Below are 21,063 nucleotides of genomic sequence, written 5' to 3'. Positions count from 1 at the left end.
TGGAGTCACATAGACTATGGGCTCAAATTTTGGCTCTGCCTCTTACTAACTGTGGCTACAGGGAAATCATTTCATCTTTTATAGCCATATTTTCTTTTAAAAGGGAGTAATAATCACACTGTCTACCTTGTAGGGTTATTGCAAAGACTAAATGAGGTCCTAGCTATGAAGCACATAGCACAGTGTCTGGCCCATTAGTAGGTGCTTCATTATTACAAGCCACCACCGTTATTGGGCAAAAGTACCACAATGGTGGTTTCTCATTTTATTCAGCCATATTGGTGAGAAAATCAGATCAACATCAAAACATGACTCCAATGCTACAAAAGGAAGAAGACAGAGAAGCATCTTTGGCTACAGGTTCAAGAACATATGCAAGTCTTGTGGTCTAGATCTCAGGCTACACATTGCCACTAAATATGTGCTTTTGGGCAAAGAAAACATTTAACTTCCATGGACCATAGTGTCTTCATCTGTAGAGTGGGGCAGCTCTACCAGATTACTGCCATGGCCCCCTTTAGCTCCGATGGTATCTTTCTAAGTTAGCAACCAAATGCCCATTGCACATTTGGGCCACCTGACAGGAAGCCATGCACAGCGAACACCAAACGCGGTATCATGAGTCTCCACTGTAAAAGATAATATAACTTTTCATATCCAGGCCTTGGATAGCCAAATGGTAACAACCCTCACATCAAATAGATATAGGTCCCTCACAGAAGGTCCAGGCTGTTGGAATTCTAGTGGGTCTGCATAAGCAAGGGTGACATCAAATAGATATAGGTCCCTCACAGAAGGTCCAGGCTGTTGGAATTCTAGTGGGTCTGCATAAGCAAGGGTGACAAATAAAGCTGTAAACATCCAAGCATACACTGACAGTCACATTATAGGCCCCTCTTATAACAGATGAAGCTCCAGAAACTGGACAGGCTAAATTAATTTAGCATGCCGACCACTGAGAACACAATCTCCCCTATTACCATCTAATTCGAGTCTCCTATTTATATAAAGCTTTGTTTCAGAAACTCTTTGATGGGGAGCCATCTGTCTTTGTGTCACTTGCAGAGTGGCAAAGCTTCTTACTTCTGCAATTTATTGACAGTTTATGGGTGCCTTTAGTACCTGAGTACTTATCACTATTCTCCAAATGCAATTCCAACTGACGGTGACTAAACACCAGCTTGGGGAAGGAAGGCAAGGATGATCTGAGAGTACTTGTGGTAAATATTAAGCCCCTACATAAGTGACTAGGGCATGTTTAATTTGGTCTCTAATCAATATCCATAATGCTTAATAATCTTATATTTTCAGAATTAGGCATCTGCCTTGCTATCAATACTTCATTTTTGCTGCATAACAATCTCTTTAAGTGATCTAAAAACGCCAAGAAATTTTATTACTCCATTTTTCCCCCTGAATTTTGGCTCTAAGTATAACTGAAAGGAGAAACATGTCTTAAAATCCAGCTTTCAGCAATAGTTACTGATTTATGACCTTGTTTATTGCCAGATGTAACTTAGTTAAGGGGAGTTCATATTTGTATCTGAACAGATGCCTACAACCAATGGTTCTATCCCACAAAAGCACCTGTCATTTAAGCCTCAGCCATTGCAAACATCTGGAATGTGCTTTCAGAAATATCACTTAGGCTCCACTTCTACCTGTGTGCTTTCCATTGCCGCCATCCTGTTCTCTCATGCTGTGTTGTTTTAGTAAGCAGGGTGGGGTTGTTATTTAGGACTGCCTCTGCTCTGACAGATGTGTCTGTTCGTCAGAGAGAGAGAGAGAGAGATAGATAGATAGAGAGAGATCGATTGCATCCTGCCAGGCTATTCAGATCTAAACTTCTCCAATGGCCTTTTCACACTCTGTTCAGCTTTCGATTACGATGTACATTTTACCCTTTCCCAAAATACTGAGCTATTGTAAGTAATTCCCTGTGTCTTTCCCACCTATCCTTTCCCAATATATCTACCAAAATTATACCTGCTTTTACAACTCAACTCAATTCCCAGGCCCCCTTTAATGAATGAGCACCCTTTCCTAGTCACCACGCATGTATATACCTCCTGTATAGATGCTGGATTAAGAGGATGGGAAACTAGAACTCAGGGGATGGGCTACAGCAGGAAGGAACTGCTGCCTCTCCTTTGGCCTTGAACTTGAGATGCCCACATGCGACAGAGGATACTTAAGGGAGGTGGAAAAGGCATGTCAATGCCACGTGCAGGCAGGCAGGGATGGTTAAGCAGACAGGTGTCCTCTAAGACAAACTTCTCACACTTTAATGTGCACATGAATCACCAGGAGATCTTGTTAAAATGCAGATTCTGATTCAGTAATTCTGAAGGAGGACCTAAGATGTATGTAGCACTTTGAACAAGTTCCCAGGTGCTTTGATGCTGCTATTCTGTGACCTGTGCTCGGCATAGCAAACCTCTAGGAGAAGCTATTAGAAAAGTCTATCTCTTGTGTGGATCCTTGGCAGCACCGTGCAATATCGCACAATCTGACCTGGGCTGTGCTGAGCCAGATAAGGGGAATGGCTGAGCCCATCCACGGGCCAGTGACTAGGGGAGAGTGTGTGTGTATGTGTAGTTATTCCACACAGAGGAGGAAGGGGTCAGTTCTCCCTACTGGGAAGTTCTCCCACTTTCCCCCACCTTGGACAATCAATGTCTGAATTTAATAAGAGCTACCTGATACAATGACTTCAAAGTGAGATCATTTCTCCTACAGTTTCCTTCATTGGCATGTGATTATCATGTAGGATTATCTGTTCCAGTCAATCACTGCTCTGTGGTTGAGCACTTGAACTCTGTGGCTATTTATGAGGTTTAAATCCTGGCTCTTCCACTCGCTAGCTCTTTGAGCTTGGGAAAATTACTTAACCCCTTTGTGCCTCAGTTTCTTTCTTTGTAAATGGAGAGAATGACGGCACCTACTACATAAGATCGCTGTGAAAGCTGAACAGCCCCTGGCATATGGTAATGCTTAAGTACTTTTAGGTGTTGCTAACATTATTAAACAAGGTTTTTTTTTTTTTTTTAAACATATATATATATGTGGTCTTTGCTCTTCAATGAAGCTATCAGTTCACAGTCTCCCTAAAATACCCTGTTTTACACTTTTTGAGACCCTGTCATAATCTGATGCCTTGCACATAGTGGTAAAATAACTGTTGTACAGTAGGCAAAAGTGGGTGTACTTTGTTTCCAGGGATCCCTGATGTGTGCGATATTAGTAGATACCTTTCTCAGTTATCATTCCACCTTTGCCATGTTTTTCTGTGGCTGTGGCATGATGCCACATATTAAAGGAGAAAAGAAGAGAGCTAAAGCAACAGAGGTCTTATTACTGTCCCACTATTGTTAGCAGGGACAGTGTTACACGCATTTCATGTATTATCTCATTTAATCCCCATCACAACTCTCTGAAATAGAAAAGAAATATCATTATCCTCATTTCATAAATGGGAAAACTGAGGCACTGAGGTTTTCATAGCTTGCCCAAAGCCACCCAGCCAATACAACATTCTGATGCCAGGCCCAAGTCCCAGTCATTATGCCATGATGCCAAGTAAGACCCGTGACAGTGAGCGGAACTCCCAGCGATACAGAGAACACCATGACTACCACTGGGCATAGTTGTTTTTAGTGATAGATAATGATTATTCTTAAAATTCTTCTTTGTCACAAAATATATATTGGCTTCCACTGCAACATTATCTTAATTATGTTGATTTAATTGGCAAAATACATCCTGTTTGCACTATCCAAAGTGTACTTTTCTCACTGTTTATTTTACATTATCATGCCGAATGGGTCACATGCTTTAACATCTTTACTGTGAGAAATGCAGTATAAAATCTACAGTTTTAGTTTATCAATATATATATATAGAGAGAGAGAGAGAATGAAGCCCAAAGTTTCATTCTGCACACTTAAAAATAAAAACTGCACGCTTATAAAATTTCTGACCTTAAGGCCATATTATAGATTAAATGTCATAAGGTCTTTATGAATGTTTAAAGTGACAGCTTTCTACTGAAATTTAATTCCAATCTAACTCAAGAATATTTACCTTTAATGTCCTATCTATTATACACTGACAAAATTATATAGTAAAATAAAATACCAGTTATTCACAAATGTTCATGTCGTTTTTTTTAAGCCTAACATTTTTCATTATATATTTATTTGGCTGTTGTATTTTTTCAAGTTACTCTTTTTATGTCAATGAGAGTTAAAAGCCATGCTGGTTAAAGTTTTGCCAAATAAGCACAAAGCTAACCCTCGCTAAAGAAATGCAGAGCCCATGAATTTTTAAAAGTTCATACATAATATATCATAAAAGTAGGATGAATAATATGGGACATGGGTTTTAATAAAAAGCTCTTTGGCCATTTCTCAGAGACTTTGAGATATAATCAATACCCAAAAAGGTATCTTGGGGACAAAGCCAAGATTTATGATATTTTTGCCGAGAGTGACACTTTCTGCTTACTATATCAGCTGGGGGACATGATATTGAATTTCAGAGAACACAAGAAAGGAAGGTATTTTTATCTGTCTGACAATGCTTCAAGGATGCACTTTATGGTTCACTTGTGACATCATATTTGATGGAAGGAAAATAACAACCTAAACAAGTGTTCGGAAGGCAACTGGAAAACTCACGTGCAGCTCAACATCAGTTCGTGACTGTGTCAAACTTCTGCTTCTTTCCGCTTCTGAAAGCAAATCTCCAGATGAAAGATCTAAGATGCGTGAGTGAAGTTTCTAGGTAAAACCAAGCAGAAACATCCAATAGCGATAATTTAATTCTTTCAAAATCCTGCCTTAGACAGCTAAAACTCAAAAGAGTTGACATTTCCAGATTAGATGCTATATGTCTTAATTCAAAAAAGTTTAGTTTATTAGTGTTCCATATCCATATAAGTATATATGTGAATTTTATTTTATAAACAGCAATCATGCTATTATAGTTTGTCACTCTGTCTTGGAAAATTAGCAGGGAAAAATAAGTAGTAGAAAAAATGTGAATATCCCAAATACTTATTGGCTGGTATGAAAATTAACTTTTGATATTCACATTAAAAAACCAATCACCAAGTTAACCTTATTATGTTGAGCAGTGGTTAAAATCTGAGCAGATAATTATAAAAGTGACCTTATTTCTAAACAGCATTGATCTTGTGAAATCTTCCCTTGGACACATTTTAACTCAAAGTCATTAATGTCATCTGTTAGGAACAATTAATGTGAATAGAAAATAATTGCATCAGGGATCTGGGGACTTGGAGGATTTTGTGCATTAATATTCACGTGCTTTTCAATCATATACTGAATTCTTTATTTCAGTTTTGCTTGGGAGGCCTGCTAAACCAGAGACATTTTACTATATTAATCTTTATACTAATTACTAAGGCTTTTTCTGTGGACATTAAATTTGATCTGCTTAATTGCAAATACAATAAAACTTGTCTAGTGTTTCTGCTAGGCTGATGACATTTTAAGAATGGTACTTATAGCCTGGTTTGTCTTGGTTACAACTTTTGTGACTTCAGACACTAAAAAAAAAATCTAATTGAGTAAGTAAATGATGTGGCTAAGCATGCCTCCATCACCTCTGAAAAGTTTTTCTATTCTTTTTCCTCCCTGAAGAAGGCCTGCTGCATACCGATGCTGGTCCAGGAAAGGCCTTAGAGTCTTTGCTGCTAAGTAATGTTAGGATCGTCTTAGAGAGCAGGGCTTGCCCCACGGGTCACTTTGTCCCAGCAGATCCACCGTGTTGTTGGCGGGGACCACAAACTCCACTAAATGAACGACATTTGTTCTGTTCCCATTTGACTCTCTTTAGGCTGACCTTCCGTGAGAGCCCTGTGCACTTGGTTAGTTGGTTACTCGACAAACATTTATTCAGCACCTACTGGAGGATGAGCCCTGTGGCAGGCTCGTGCTCCACCCTTCTGCAGGGACAAAGGCATTTTTTCTGTCGTGGGTAGACAGTGGACTTTCAAATCACTACCTGCCTCACACCAATACCCTTGTTTCTCTCACTTTGTGTTTGAGGGGGTATTTTCATGAAAAAGGGAATAAATCCTAAACCAGTTGCCTGTTGTTTTGAAAATTCAACTTTTTCCAACCGAGCTAAGACTATCATAGGTAACCAGACCATAACATTGTTTCTGGGCAATTTTTATAATCCTTATCTGAAGATTCCTCTAGAATCTGAGTTTCTAGGGGAAAAAGAATGTTTCTCACCTTTTAATCCCCAGGACCTGACACAATGTACCATACTCAGTAAGTACACAGTTAAGGATCACTGTCGTCTATAAACAAGACGATGTCTTTATATTTTCCTCACCCACATGGAAGTTCAAAGGATTGAGAGAGTATCAAAAGAATCAGACTGTTGTGAGACCTACGAATACATTTATCAATATGAGAACAGTACAAGATGTTATGGGAAATGACATTCAACAAAAGAAATGATTTTGAGTGGTATATCACGTGATTTGGGGGAAGAATCTTCTATAGATCAGCTCTCTGACTTCCTATTCAGTTCATGTTTGCACTTCACTTCTTCTCAGAGGTATGATGTCACCCTTTTGCTCACTGCCTGAATACGTGCGTGTAAAAACCCACCCTCCTAAATGATGTTATGTTTCAGTCGTTTCTCTCCAAAGGGGTCAGTCCCCTCCATTGAAACAGGTGAGGGCTGTCGGGGAGAGGGAAGAAGGAAGAGGTTCCAGCCCTGTCCAAGGCACAGGCTTTATAGGATCTCAGGAATGGAATCAAACTGCTCTGTCTCAGATCCCTCACCTGTCTTAGAAAGATGGCAGTGGCTCCTTAATCCACTACCACAGGTAGAGATGGGCATTGTCACAGTAAGAGGGGACAATAAATAAGACAGTATGCTGAAATCCACACTGTCTTACACCAATTGACTGTCATAACTGGGAGTTGGTGGTGGGTAATTTCTTAAATTATAAGGTACTAACGAGTCACTTGTTACAGTTTCCATACAAGGAAGACTGCGCCAAGAACTGGCTGTTCTTTGACAGAATGAAGGTGGAGTGGCCTCTTCAGCGCAGTGCTGATTGATTCTGTAGCTCTCCAGTTAATAACGGCAGAAGAAACTGGAGATAGAGGTGTGCCTGAGCCTTTCAGAACGGGGCTGGTAGGCCAGGCTTTACCATTACATTTCATTCCTCACATGCTCAGTGAAGGCTTGTTGCATTTTATAGAATTCTCCATCTAGGTTTTTACTGAGCACCATCATGATTCTTAACTTTAAGGAAGGTAAGTCCAGAAAAGACACTGAGTCCCCATGCAGTGACACAAGGTGAGGTTAATAAACAGATCTTCATCTAAAAAATTTGGGCAGCATGGGAAACCAAGCTGGACAAATCAAGTCAAAGAGTGATGAGCAGCTGTTGTATTCACTGATGTACTTCCTAAAGGTTGAGAAGGAATGCGTGAATTTTTTCATGTCAGCATTTCAGAAGTTATTAAGTCAGCTTTAGAAGTAAAGAGGAAAGTGCAAAAAGAAGCATTTCACCATGGCTCTCTTCTGTCCATTCAGATTTGGTGAGAGAATTCATCTAATACCAGAATCATGCAATAATCATTCTCTGCTCTATTAAAAGCCAAATATCTATATAAAAGAGAGGTTTTAACTATTCAGCACCTGCCCCAGGAGAGGGAATGTTGGCAGCTGCCCTGGTTACTCCCCCCTGCTGTCTTGTTGAGCTCTGCTGCCCTCTGCCATCTTGGCTGGTTGCTCAATTGGACTTGGCCTTGTTTAGGAATCACCTTCTCTCAAATCTAACGGCCTGTATCCTAGGCTGCTTTCTTGGATGAAGAACTTACTGCTTTTTCAGCTTTAGTTTTGTTTTCAAGTCCCTCTGTCTCCACTTTGGAGAGCCGTTCTTACCTCACAGCTTCCAGAAGGCTTCCGAGGCCCCTTCCTGCTTCCTCGACTCAGCCCTAGGCTGGCCCGAGCCCAGTGCATCATTCCCTTTAATCCCACCTCAACAGAAGTAAACCTGGAGTGGGTTAGAACGAAATCTCCCAAGCATGTTGCCATATTGTTAACTTCCTACGATTTCCTATGAGTTCCCCTTTCTGTTACAGGGGTAGAAGACATTTGTGGCGCATTTGGTATATATTTAAGAGAAGTGTTTAATTTGGACCTGAATTAGACATAACCAGGTGAATAAGCTTTGTTCCTTCTGTTGGGTAATATGGCAATTTTCACAGATGTACATAAAGATCTCTAAAAAGAGGTTCAAGGAAATTTTCTAAAATAGTTTGGAGCCTGATGAAAATAATTTTTCTATGGAGCTTTACTCACCAAATGATCTTCCAAAAAGAAACCCCCCAATTTTGCCTTATTCAATACTAGACTTACATTTTTGCCATACTCAGAAATGCGATTTTTGCATCAGCCCTTCCAAATCCTATCAAGACAGATTTGTCAGATCCCTGAGTTCACATTTCACAGGTTTCATTCTATTCCATTAAGAATTTATTATAAAACTGAATATTATATAACTGCATATTATATAACTGAGTATTATATGGTCATTTCTTAAATTCACAAAAATTTGAGCCCAGGACAAAATCTTTTTGGATAAAAGCTGATGTTTACGCCATTATTTCCATTTTGGGATACAAAGATAAAACATAATATCTGCATCCTGCCATCCTGCTGACGTGACACAAAGAATGTGCCTTTTGAATGTTCTCCTAGAGGCCCTTTTAAAAAAATATGTCCATCATCATTTGATCTCACTACAGAGTCTGAAATTTTTACAGTTAATTTTTTAAGCCATAACAGTCTCTGCTACAATTATTATTTTGCCTGACAACTTTTAGGCTTGTCTTGCATATCCCTCTTTAGGTGCCCAGAGTGCATTCTGTCTTGCTTTGGCTGGTGCCTTGGCAAATGATATGGTACCACAGCCTCTTTTCCGCTTCTCTGGGATCCAAGGTTACACAGTGCTTCTGAAACAATTATTCGACAGCTATATTCAAAACCTTCTTCAAGGGTCCCTGCTACCATGACAACCTGATTACCTAGTGGCTGCCTAAGGGAGCAGCATTTGGTTTGGTGACCAGGAAGTTTATTCGGGGTCTCTACAGCTTAGACTTTTGACTAGAGTACCTCAAACCCTCCGATCTGCCGCAATTCATCAGCAGGGCCCTTAGGACCTGCACGGGCAGGACCAGCTGGAAGATGGATAAGGATGAAAAGAGCAAAAGAAGCATTTATGGAGCGCCTACTACTATGTGTTCAGAGACCTGGCTATAAACTATGACACATCAAGCCAGCTCATTAACGGAGCTTATGATATCAATGAGGAGCCCAAACACACAAATGAGAAAAAAGAAACATAAGGCCGGGCGTGGTGGCTCACGCCTGTAATCCTAGCACTCTGGGAGGCCGAGGCGGGTGGATCGCTCGAGGTCAGGAGTTCGAGACCAGCCTGAGCAAGAGCGAGACCCCGTCTCTACTAAAAATAGAAAGACATTATATGGACAACTAAAAATCTATACAGAAAAAATTAGCCGGGCATAGTGGCGCATGCCTGTAGTCCCAGCTACTCGGGAGGCTGAGGCAGTAGGATCGCTTAAGCCCAGGAGTTTGAGGTTGCTGTGAGCTAAGCTGATGCCACGGCACTCACTCTAGCCTGGGCAACAAAGTGAGACTCTGTCTCAACAACAACAAAAAAAAAGAAACATAAGAATTCTTAGGTAGAGCATGCAAAAGAGATTATAGGAGAGTAAGAGTGCTCTGGGGGTGGGGGTGGGGGTGGAGGTGAGGGTGTTCACAACACAGTTAAATATGTGTAAGATAAGATTCTGTGCAATAGGGACTTAGCTCTCACTGCCAAGCTCCCAAATCTCTTGGTTTGAAATCTTTACACAAAACAATGAAAAAGAACCAGGAATACTTAAGCTGTAACAGCAAAGTGACAGAATGTTGAGAAAAAGGAGGCAGGGTTAGGGCTCCCACGGCAGGGTAATGAGACCTGTGGGCAGGGGCGAACCTAAGAGTGGTTCACATTTGCTTGCCAAGTCGAAGACTCTTTGAAGCTTCCCTTTTGTCGTCTTCCGTGAATCAGATCTGAGGGAGGCAGTGACTCAGCACAGCCTGCGCCTATTCTTGGATCTAAGAGATACAGAAGTGTCCTGAAATTTCCATTTTCATCACTAATTACTTCAACAGGTACTTTAATAAGTGCTTTCCAATTGCCCCTGCTGTTTTATAAAATTATCTACACTGCATTTTACATTTTTAATCAAGCTTTATTTTTGAAAAGTTCTGACTTTCTGAAGATTTTGCTTTTTACAAAGTGGGGGAAATTTTTTCCCTCTGATTTCACCACACTAAAGAGGTTGGGGGGAAAAAAACTCAAAACTTGAGCTTCTATTTTTGCCAGACTTATTGGAACGAGCATCAATAGCCACTGGAATTCAATGTGCCTTTATGAAGAAGAAATGAATTACCCCTCGCTCTGTGGGGGACAGAGATGCTGTGTGAAGTCCCTTTCCTCAGTTTATCTCATGAATCTTCATGCTACTGTGTGGAAGAAGCTGTCATCTTAGCATTTACGGATGAAGAAGCTAAGGAAGGTATCCAAAATCTCAAGACTATATAAATATTCTGGAAACAGCCAGCATTCTCTCCCAGTTCTACCTTCCTTCTAATTTCAAACTCTTTCTACCACATTCTGTTTGCTTTTTCTATGACATAAGTGAACTGATATTCATCAATAGTGTCTTTTATGAGGCAAGTCCTATGGAAGTAGCTTATTTCTCCCTAAGCACTAAGCCCATAATTAGGGCAACTCTCATCAGATGAACTATGTTGCCTTGGTGATTTTCCTGCCCAAGTACTTCTTTGGAGGCAGATAATTGAGGAAAAAATAATAACAGCTGTGAACACTTATTGAGCCCTTTTTAGCACTAAGTATGTGTTTCACATATATTATCCTTTTCAATCCTCATCACAATCCACAATAAGAACTATTATCAGTCCCTGTCTTACAGGTGATGAAACTGAGGTACAGAGCTACAAAATCTTGCCGAGGGTCACATAAATAGTGCTTGAACCCCAGGCAATCTGACTGCAGGGTTTATGAACTCTTCATTCTGCCCAATTAAATCTGGTTAATGATGGTTTCTTATAGACAATTTACTAAAATAACAATATAAATTAATTAGATGATAAAATGAACTGCATAGAATTAAAAAAAAGAAATGCCTTTAAATACAATGTGATATCTTCCCCTGCTAGACTCAGATATAATTCATTCATTTATTCAAAAACATACTTTCCTAATTATCATTTCATTACTGTTATCATTAGTATTATGATTGGTATTATCGATGTTTTAGTTTCCTTCTTAGGTCTCTACATTCTTTCTAGGAATACACAATTTCATATATAAATTTGGACTTAACTGAAATGTAAAACTAGGAAGACAAAGAGTGCTCACTACATGCTAGGCACGGTGCTAAATATTTCTTATTTAATCATTACAATCACCTTACTGCAGAAAGAAACTATTACCACCTTTGGTTTTCAGATGGGAAAACTAAGGAGCAAGAGGGGTTAAGTAACTGTTTAAGTCAAGGATTTGAACCTGGATATGGATTTTAGGGCTGCCCCTACTGAACCTCATTCTCTGCCACTGTGTCATCTTATCCAGGTTTAGACGTTGGGGTATGATGATGACAAACATAGTCCCTGCCACCAAGGTGCTCGTACAAGGACAAGCTGACCAGGCACCTTCAATGTATTATGCCATGTGGGCCCTCAGCAAGGGGCTACTGGATACTTTCCTAGGGATGCCATAGCTAAGTCTTAGCATAGCTGAGAGATGTTATGAGCAAGAAATGATTATTCAGGTGAGGTGGCTGTCTTGGTCTGTTCAGCTGCTAAAACAAAATACTATAAAATGGGTGGCTTATAAATGATAGAAATTTATTTCTCACAGTTTTGGAGGCCAGGAAGTCCAAGATTAAGGTGCTGGCAGATTGCCTGGTGACAGCCTGCTTCCTGGTTCATAGATGACACCTTCTTGCTGTGTCCTCACATGGTGGAGGCACAAGGCAGCTTTCCAAGGCCTGTTTTGTAAGGGCACTAACCCATTCATTGGGCTCCACCCTCATGATCCAATCACTTCTCAAAGTCCCTACCTCCTAATACCATCCTTGGGGGTTAGGGTTTCAATAAATGAATTTTGGGGAGACATAAACATTCAGGCCATAGCAGGGGCCAAAAAAGAAAGAAAGGTCCTTCTGGGCAGAGCATATGCAAAGGTCTCGAGATGACAGAGAGATTTTTCAGCAAGCAGGAACTTGGGTCAAGTCACTCAGTGAACAAATAAGTAGCAGAGTTGGGATCTGAATCCATCAGGCTCTCTATAATACATGCTTTCCCTCTACTCCTTTGTCTACTCACATTTTTGTCCAATGCTGAACTTGGCCATGGGCCTCCAATACCCTTATCTATGTTCAGAAAGAAAAGGTCTGGAAGAAGAGACGGCAGATGGGTGTCTGGGAGGAAATGTAGACAGAGTGGACATTGATACAGCTTTTACGCCTTCTTGGCATGCTCCTTCCCAAAAGGGGTGGCGGGGGTGGGGGTCAATCTAGGGCCCTCAGTTATGCTGCATGTTAAAACCGTGCAAAGAGCTGCCAACACTTCAGAGATGTGTAATTGCTAAACCTGAAGACATGGAGTGAGTCCTCCCCTGTGATGCCAAAGGGTTCCACGTATTATCCAGACAGTTGACAGGAAACCATACCTGGGCCCTGCTCTGTTCTTGGACCCACAAAGAGGGGACATTAAAATCAAGCGATCAGTGCTTAACACTGGGAGATAACCTCCAAAGAAGGGGAAAATGCCTCGTCAGTGTTCTGGAGAACCAAAAAAAAAAAAAAAAAAAAAAAAAAAATCATGTAGAATTATTTATAAGATGGGTGCTTCCTTACATTATTAAAGGAAAGATTAGAACAAATGAAATTCAGAGTCTGGGAGATTACATAACCACCGGGACCTTGACAGGCTGCAATATTCACTCTCACAGCACTTCATGGCATGGGGGCTGGGAGAAGAAAAAGATCAGAGTGTTGATGAAAATGACTTCTGTGATGTGCACTCATCTGCATTTTACAGCTCAGTGTCCTGGTTTTAATAGGACAAGATGTTGGAGTCCCATTCATTTTACAACATTTGTGAAGACGTATTACGTAAGTGCAGTCTCTGGCTGAATGTTCAATGAAAGCCCGTTGTCTTACTTCCCTTGATAGTTAATACTAAGTTGTGCATTATCAGGGTTTCAAACTTATTAATTTAGTTTGCTTTATAGGCTTTGTTGCTACAGATCCGCATCACAGTTTCCCTGTAGCTTTATCCCCAAAGTAGTTTTTTAAATCCACTGTTACTTTACCCCATCGTAAGAACTGCCTCATGGTATTAAAAACAAGCAGTTGAAAATTGTTATTTATATGGCTTCCTAATAGCAATTTGAAATATAGGGCATAAAATTACTAGCTTACAATATTGTTCAATATTAACAGTGGGAAGGGTAATATGTAAAACAGACATTAAAGGATTAGCTGCAAAATACATTTCACTGAGCTAAATCATTTCTTGGCAAACGGCAGTTTCCAGCTATTACGTAGGATTCATCAAGTCAAGTGGATTTATTTTTATTTTTCTATTAGTTTGCTAAATATATTCTATATTTAAACTTCAATTTTTTGGGTTCTTTTTTTTTCAGGCATGTTAGAGGAAGCTGTTGAAAACAGAATCTGAGATAGAAACGGTGTTAGAGTTTCAACTCAAAATTCTCAACAGTTTCCCCGGCAAATCCTCTGAGTTGACTAAAGTTGACTGTAACATCTGAGAGAAAAGTACATGGATATGATGTTACAAACATTTGTGTGATGGATTAGGGAGTTACAACTGCATTAGAAAATTCAGTAAAAAGGCAAATCCTCCACAAGACATAAAACAACGTTTCCACTGTTTTCGCTTCAGATTCTACCTGTGCAGGTACTTTGTTCTAATCAAGCCCATCTGGACTTTGGTAAACAATGCAAATTTGTGAACCATGCACTGAGAAAGAAGGTGAAAAAGAGAAATTCCTAATCTCCTAGGGTGGAAATTGTGAAGTATTGAGCAGATATTTGATGCATAAATATAAATAACATAATCTCTCTATTTTCTTCTGAGACAGTCATCAGTTACCATAATCCTAAAATTATTCCATCTTCTCAAATCCCTGAAGATTTATTAATTTTTGTAAACTGCTTTGACAGAAACTTTCTGCAAAGATGCAAAGTAATCTTTCTCTGAGCCTTCTTTTCATTTTATATCATGTACAGCATTTTCACCCTCAGAAAATACATACCAAAAGTGAGTTCTTATTTTTCATAGGAGTTGGTTATGAATCTATAAATACCTATTACAAAGAAATGAGCATTACAGAGAAAAGAAATTGCTCTTAGACTCATTTGAGCAACTAAGCAGAAATTCAAATTCCCAAGAAGCAATTATTATTTTAAAATTAAGGGTTTGCTTTGAATACTTGTTAGTAATCAGCTGGTTTTAAAGACAATACTTTTTTTCTTAGACTATGGGTTAAAGACTACAAATATTTCTCCTCAAATGCCCCATGTTAATAATTCCAGGGGCTTCAAAATATTTATTTTATATAAATCTCTATTGTTTTGTTCAGCTATTTGGTACGGGATGGTAAATTTCTTTTACAAACCCTTTCCTATTGATTGAAAACTAATGAAATAAGATGACCTCTAACTTGAGTACGTAAAAATCTAGTCATTGTGTAAAATGTAAATCACATATTCAGAAAGCCAATGATTGAGTCATAGAAGACATCACCAAGCTCAGTGTGTCATCAAGATCTATACTGGAGCCAAGTCCTGGTCCACAAGGCGTGGCTAAGTTCCCTGCATCACTAAGTACCTCAATCGACTGGAATCCAATGGACCCAGCCCTCCATTATAGCTGACATATTCAAGACAAAGAGGATAATAACTACACAATTAGCTTTTAAACACTCAGGATAAATCCTGGCTCAGTCTCACAAATTACCTCCCCTCCTCATTTGGTACATCCATAACCAGGGAGGCAGGTGAGCACATGGCCATGGGTGTCATAATTTTGGGTTTAAATCCTGGCTTTGTGTGATTAGGTCAACCTACTCCATCTTTTGAGTCTTGTTTCCTTTAGGGATAATGATAATACTAGCTCACCAGAGCTTACTGATGATTTGAAATTCAAGAGAAGGAACTCTTGAATTCATAAGGTTGTGGTAAGGCTTCAATTAGTTAAGGTGCTTGGGACATAGTAAATGCTTGAAAACTGTTAGCTATTATCAGGGCCAGTGACATAATTTGTGGGGCCCAGCGCAAGAGGCCCTTTGTGAAAAAGATATTAAGAATTTCAAGATGGTGACAGCAGAGTACTAAATCAAGGACAAGGCCCCCTTAAGCCCCCCTGTGACTGCTCAGGTCATACACCCTGGATGTTACCTTTATGGTTATCATTAGACCCTGAAAGACATCTCATCATCACAGAAGGGTCTGCTTATGTTCCCTTTACTGAGCTTACTGGGCTAAAAGTAGACTTTTGAATTTTAACATAATCTTTTAATAACAGAATAACCTGCTTTTTTCTGCCCTGTTTATCCTCAGTTAGTGACAAAGCCAAATGAATGCCTGCTACTGCATATCAAAAATAAGTCCCGAAAGAGCTTATTAATATGAGAATCACCTCCACTGAAGAATCACCCTTTTGGTAGCAAACTCCAGAGAGTGTGAAGTCAACAACAGGGTGCCCAGCTAAGGTAGAACAAACAGAAGCAGCCAGGGAAAGGGGTGTAAATGCTTCTGGGAAAGTCAGTTTTGCCAACGCTGAGTCAAGGTTGCTTTACAATCAGAATGCCAGGAACACATTGCTCTAAGCCCCTGCCTGTTTCAGTGGACTTCCTTTCCTGTCTCCACAGGAGGGCTGCTGTGCTCCGGAAGGCTTCTGACCTACAGAGGAAATAAGGGAGGCTGAACACTGGTCTCCCTGACAAGATGGCCTCCAGGGAAAGTGAGTAGAGCCGGTGTCTTGTATTCTTCCCTCTATGCCCCGCCCCAACATTTCTGCCCTGCTCGTTAGCAGCTCCACATGCCTTAATATGTCCCAGTTTTCCTGATCCTGAAGCTAACTTGATGACACTTGTCTTGTTGCTACCTATGGAGTTAAGGAGCAGTTCTTAGTAAAAACCCTAGGCAGACAATCAATGTAGGTGTGTATAAAATGGCAAATGAAGACTTGAGAATTCTACTCCATATAACCTTTCCTGAGCAATCTTGAAAACTGACAGTTTCCTCTGCCAGGCCACTGTCCAGACATGGCCTCTCAAAGATACAAATAAATAAGAGCATTAATTTTCTCCTGTCCCCCTCCTTGAGCTGCAACGTCTAACTGTAATATAATCACTAAGTTTAATAACAACTATTATTATACTGTCATGACATGGTACTGATAACAAAAAACTTATAATATGAAAATCCTTTAACCATTTTTTTCTTATTAATTTTACCCAGGACGAAGACAGACTGCATCATGTGGCACCAAAGTACCATGTGTCCTGGTGCTGGTCAATGGAGTGATTGTGAGAGTTTTAAATTCCTTTTCACATTTACTTCTTGAATCTGTCACTAGGACGCAGAATCATCCGAAGGAATTAGTCAGTTCTCAATACGATCTCATTATTGACATTTATGTTGATTGATGCTGGCTCTTACAGAATTGGAATCTGCAGATCAATTCCCTTATTAGATTCTTTCTCACTGCTGCCATAATCATTTTATCACACAGGCTGCTGCTATCAAATGCTGCTTTATCACTATGTAATGGGACAGGCTAAATCAGTTCCTCTAGTATGTTACAAGAAATAAAAAAAAAAAAATTTCCTGGTTTTAAATCTCACTTCTCTCAAATCTTAAGAAATTCCCCGATATTTACATTTATAAAGAGGTTAATCTGAACTTATTATCCATTAAAACTATACTCCATGGGAGACCAATGTTGAATTCTAAGAGAAATGTTCACAGTACTTCATGAAACCATTTTCCTTTCCTTTCAGGGAGCGTCAATGTTAGATTATAAAACAGGTACCATCCATGTGGTAACCTTGGTCAGCTGGGTAGAGCAAGTGACAATGCCAGTATCTCTGGTAGAGTTCCAACACCTGGCCAGGTAGCTCTGCATAAGGAAGGAGAAACAAACCCTTTAAGGCTACTTTGCCCCACAACTGCTTGTAAGACGGTCAAGAAAAAACCAGTGTGGTTGCCTCCACAGGACCCATCCCTACCCCTGGGAACACAACTCAGGGTATGTGTTTCATTGAGAAAAGGTCAGGAATGACATCAAATATGAAGCATATTTATCCAAATATTTTCCAAAGGTTAATATTAAACTCTGCATGGGAGGAATAATACAAATAATTGTTCTGTGTCTATATAGACTTGCAATTTCTAGGAAATTGATAATATAAATTTTCAGGGGTTCTTAACATGCGAGCCCAGGGATCCATGGACAGAATTCAGGGCATTTGTAACCTTGGAGGGGAAAAACTGCATCTTTAGTTTCACTAAACTTGAACTAAGATCTAGTATTTCTTTCAGTTATGAATGCAGGCATTAAACTACAGTGGTTATAAACTTGTGGCTTTGTTTCCAACAGCAATCACAGATATCTTGTCACATTACAGTTGTTGAAAATTTCTGTAAATACTGTGTATGCACATCACTATTTAAAAACTAAGGCCGGGCACTGTGGCTCACACCTGTAATCCTAGCACTCTGGGAGCCCAAGGTGGGAGGGTTGCTTAAGGCCAGGAGCTCGAGACCAGCCTGCAAAAGATTGAGACCCTGCCTCTACAAAAAACAGAAAAATTAGCCAGGTGTGGTGGCACATGCCTGTAGTCCCAGCTACTCAGGAGACTGAGACAGGAGGATCACTTGAGCCCAGGAACTGGAGATTGCAATGAGCTATGATGACTCCACTGTACTCTTAGCCCGGGCAACAGAGCAAGACTCTGTCTCAAAACAAAACAACTAAGTTAGACTGCTCCTTGAGCTTGTTATTTCATGCTTTAGAAATGAAGCATATGTATTATTAGGTCGTATATGTTTTTTTCAAAATTTTGGTAATCGTACTTCAATATAATCAATTTCCTTTATAATCCTATGTCTTTTATCTTATGCATTTAAAAGCATTATTTTGAGAAGGGAATCATAGGCTTCCCTGACCTGAAAAAAAGGTCTTTAGCTAAAAAATGGTTATGAACCCCAATTACCTCGCCCTCCATCTCATGGTGGCTCTGACTTCCCACCAGAACCTGGAGGCACTGGCCCCGTGGGGCAAGGAGCGTATGTTAACTTGAATCTCTAAAATAAACTAGCTTTCTTTTCATTGTTACAGCTATGATTGTTATGTATTGTTACAATCTGGACCTTAATGGCATTTCAGCCCTGTAGTGGGCTCGCGGAGAAACTATTTTCAAACTTTAAAAGGCCATTAAAACATGTGCAGATGTCTGGAAAATTAATCCTATTATCTAACTCTCACCCTTTGCCTGTAGGAGGCAAAGAAGAGACAAGGCTCAAGAAAGATATTAGAGATCAATACATGGTCATAAAGCAAAGAGCTGTCCTTCCAGGGAGCACGGTGGGGACAAGTGAGAAATCTGACAGCGCTTTTGAAGAGTTTCTCATTAGATTTTTTTTTTTTTTTTTTTTGGTCGAAGTCATTCACTTAATCTGTTAAAAATTTAAAGAGAGAATGGGGATGGGATAAAAAGTGGAAGGAGAAAGAAGGAGATAAAGATAATTTTCTGCCACCCTTCTTCCATCTGGATGTTCAAGGTCCTAAATTCTTGAGTGAGGCACTCGCTCATTCACATGACAAAACTTGAATTTGTCAAGGTTAATGCTGAGCAAGTTAGAGTCTTAAAGTGTTTTGCATCTTGAAAGGCCTGAGCTGCATTCTGTGAAATTCTCAGCGTAGGTCAGTATTCTCACAGCTAGTTCTAAGGCTTTTATAGTTTTCAGAACCACAGTATATTCTTTTCCCTTCCTTCATTTTATTTCCAACAGATTTTATCTTGTAAGTGTCCCAGTACCCCAAAAAGACTTGAAATTTTTTTTTATGAGAGAATGAAAGCTTTATGTTTCTATTAAAGTATTTCTTAGAGAAAGTTCTTCAATTTTTAAAGAGGACAGAGAAATGTTTTAAGCAGGTTTTTTTTTGTCCCCCCCCTCCTCTTTTGGATGAATGGAGCTGACCATTGGAAATACACTGGGAACCTTTAACAGAATATTATATTGACTCATCTTTCTAGATAGCCCTTTGTAAAAAAAAAAAAAAAAAACAAAACCTGAAAACATTCATGGATTATAGGTAACACCATCCTTTTGAATGTGAAATTTTCCTTTTAAATTTGAGCATAGGCAAGATTGTATCAGTTAGGATGGCACCTACCTTTCAGAAGCAGAAAAAAATGACTTCAGTGGCTTAAACACACAGGGGTTTGTTTTTTTCACAAAGCAAGAAATCCAGAGATAGGTGGTCACAGGGACTTTGGGGGTTGTCACTGCATCATAACCTAGCTTATCCAGCCTGATGAAGTGAGCAAACATGAAATGTCAGCCAAAAGGACCAAGTGGCCAGGCGCGGTGGCTCACGCCTGTAATCCTAGCACTCTGGGAGGCCGAGGTGGGTGGATCGCTCAAGGTCAGGAGTTCAAGACCAGCCTGAGCAAGAGTGAGACCCCGTCTCTACTAAAAATAGAAAGAAATTATATGGACAACTAAAATATATATAGAAAAAATTAGCCGGGCATGGTGGCGCATGCCTGTAGTCCCAGCTACTCGGGAGGCTGAGGCAGTAGGATCGCTTAAGCCCAGGAGTTTGAGGTTGCTGTGAGCTAGACTGACGCCACGGCACTCACTCTAGCCCGGGCAACAAAGCGAGACTCTGTCTCAAAAAAAAAAACAAACAAAAGGACCAAGTGGCAAAAGTAGTCTAAACCAAGGTCAAGTATTAGAAATCTCTGAATCACATTTTAATTTTATTAGGGTGACTGTGGGTAACATATCTTTTTGGATGGGATGTTTTCCTTTTAAAGGTCATTATAAAGAAGGATTAGCACAGGATTCTATTCAGCTGCAAAAAACCAGAAAGCCTGAGTTATGGTGACTTAAGCTTATAGTTTCTATTCCTCACACAGCAGCATGCCCAGAGGTAGGCAGCCCAGGGCTGGTGTAGTGGTTCTGACGTGACCAAGGAACCACTCTTCCCCGCTTTCTGCTCTGCCATCTTTTGTGTGGGGCTCATGCCACCATGGCTGCGGTGCACGCTGGCATTGCGTCCACCTTCCAGGTAGGAAGAAGGTGTGTGAGAAATGAAGAATGACTATAGCTGTATCTTTTCCTCCTTTATCAGGGACAAATTTCTATTTAGGTCTCATGGGCCAGACGGGGACTGTGTGGACCCACTTAGGAGAAAGGGAGGATGAGAAACGGTATATTGGCTTTCTAGTCTCCCACGTAGAGGACTGAAGGGGGAAGGGTGCTGTTTGACTGCTGTGGTCACGAGTGCTGCCTGTCACATATGTCTGGCCCGCTTTCCTAAGGGGAACATGGCCACTTGTGCTTCCTGACCCCTTTGTGGTTGGGTGGGGCCCTGTAACTAGTTGTGGCCGCTGAATTGTGGGAATGCTTCAAACCAGAGCATTTTATAGATGCTGATGTGAGATCCACCCCAGCTCCCAACCCTCGAGCGCTCTTCTTCCTGACCTGGGGACTGGCAATGTCTGAGATGGTGACTGGTCCATCAGTAGTATCTCCTGAGTGTCCAAGATACGCACAGCTTCCCTGGTGACTCACAAAGGACATGTAGCATGAGCAAGGAATGTATCTTTGTGTTTGACGCCAGGGATTTTGTGGTTGTTACGAC

The 21,063-nt window shown here is 40.3% G+C and overlaps 1 protein-coding gene across 1 annotated transcript in view; it reads right to left on the bottom strand.

Moving 5' to 3' along the window:
* Positions 1-21,063, bottom strand: part of NCKAP5 (NCK associated protein 5) — a 719,900-nt gene that overhangs the window by 61,947 nt on the left and 636,890 nt on the right. The window contains exon 10 of the mRNA XM_069474609.1: positions 4,680-4,781. Coding sequence (XP_069330710.1) covers positions 4,680-4,781 — 102 coding nt within the window. The remainder of the gene's footprint in view (positions 1-4,679; positions 4,782-21,063) is intronic.

This window comes from Eulemur rufifrons, chromosome 1 (assembly GCF_041146395.1).
Source record: "Eulemur rufifrons isolate Redbay chromosome 1, OSU_ERuf_1, whole genome shotgun sequence".
NCBI classification, from domain to species: Eukaryota; Metazoa; Chordata; class Mammalia; order Primates; family Lemuridae; genus Eulemur; species Eulemur rufifrons.
The sequence above is the reverse complement of the archived record's forward strand: the minus strand, read 5'-3'. Positions and strand labels throughout refer to the sequence as shown.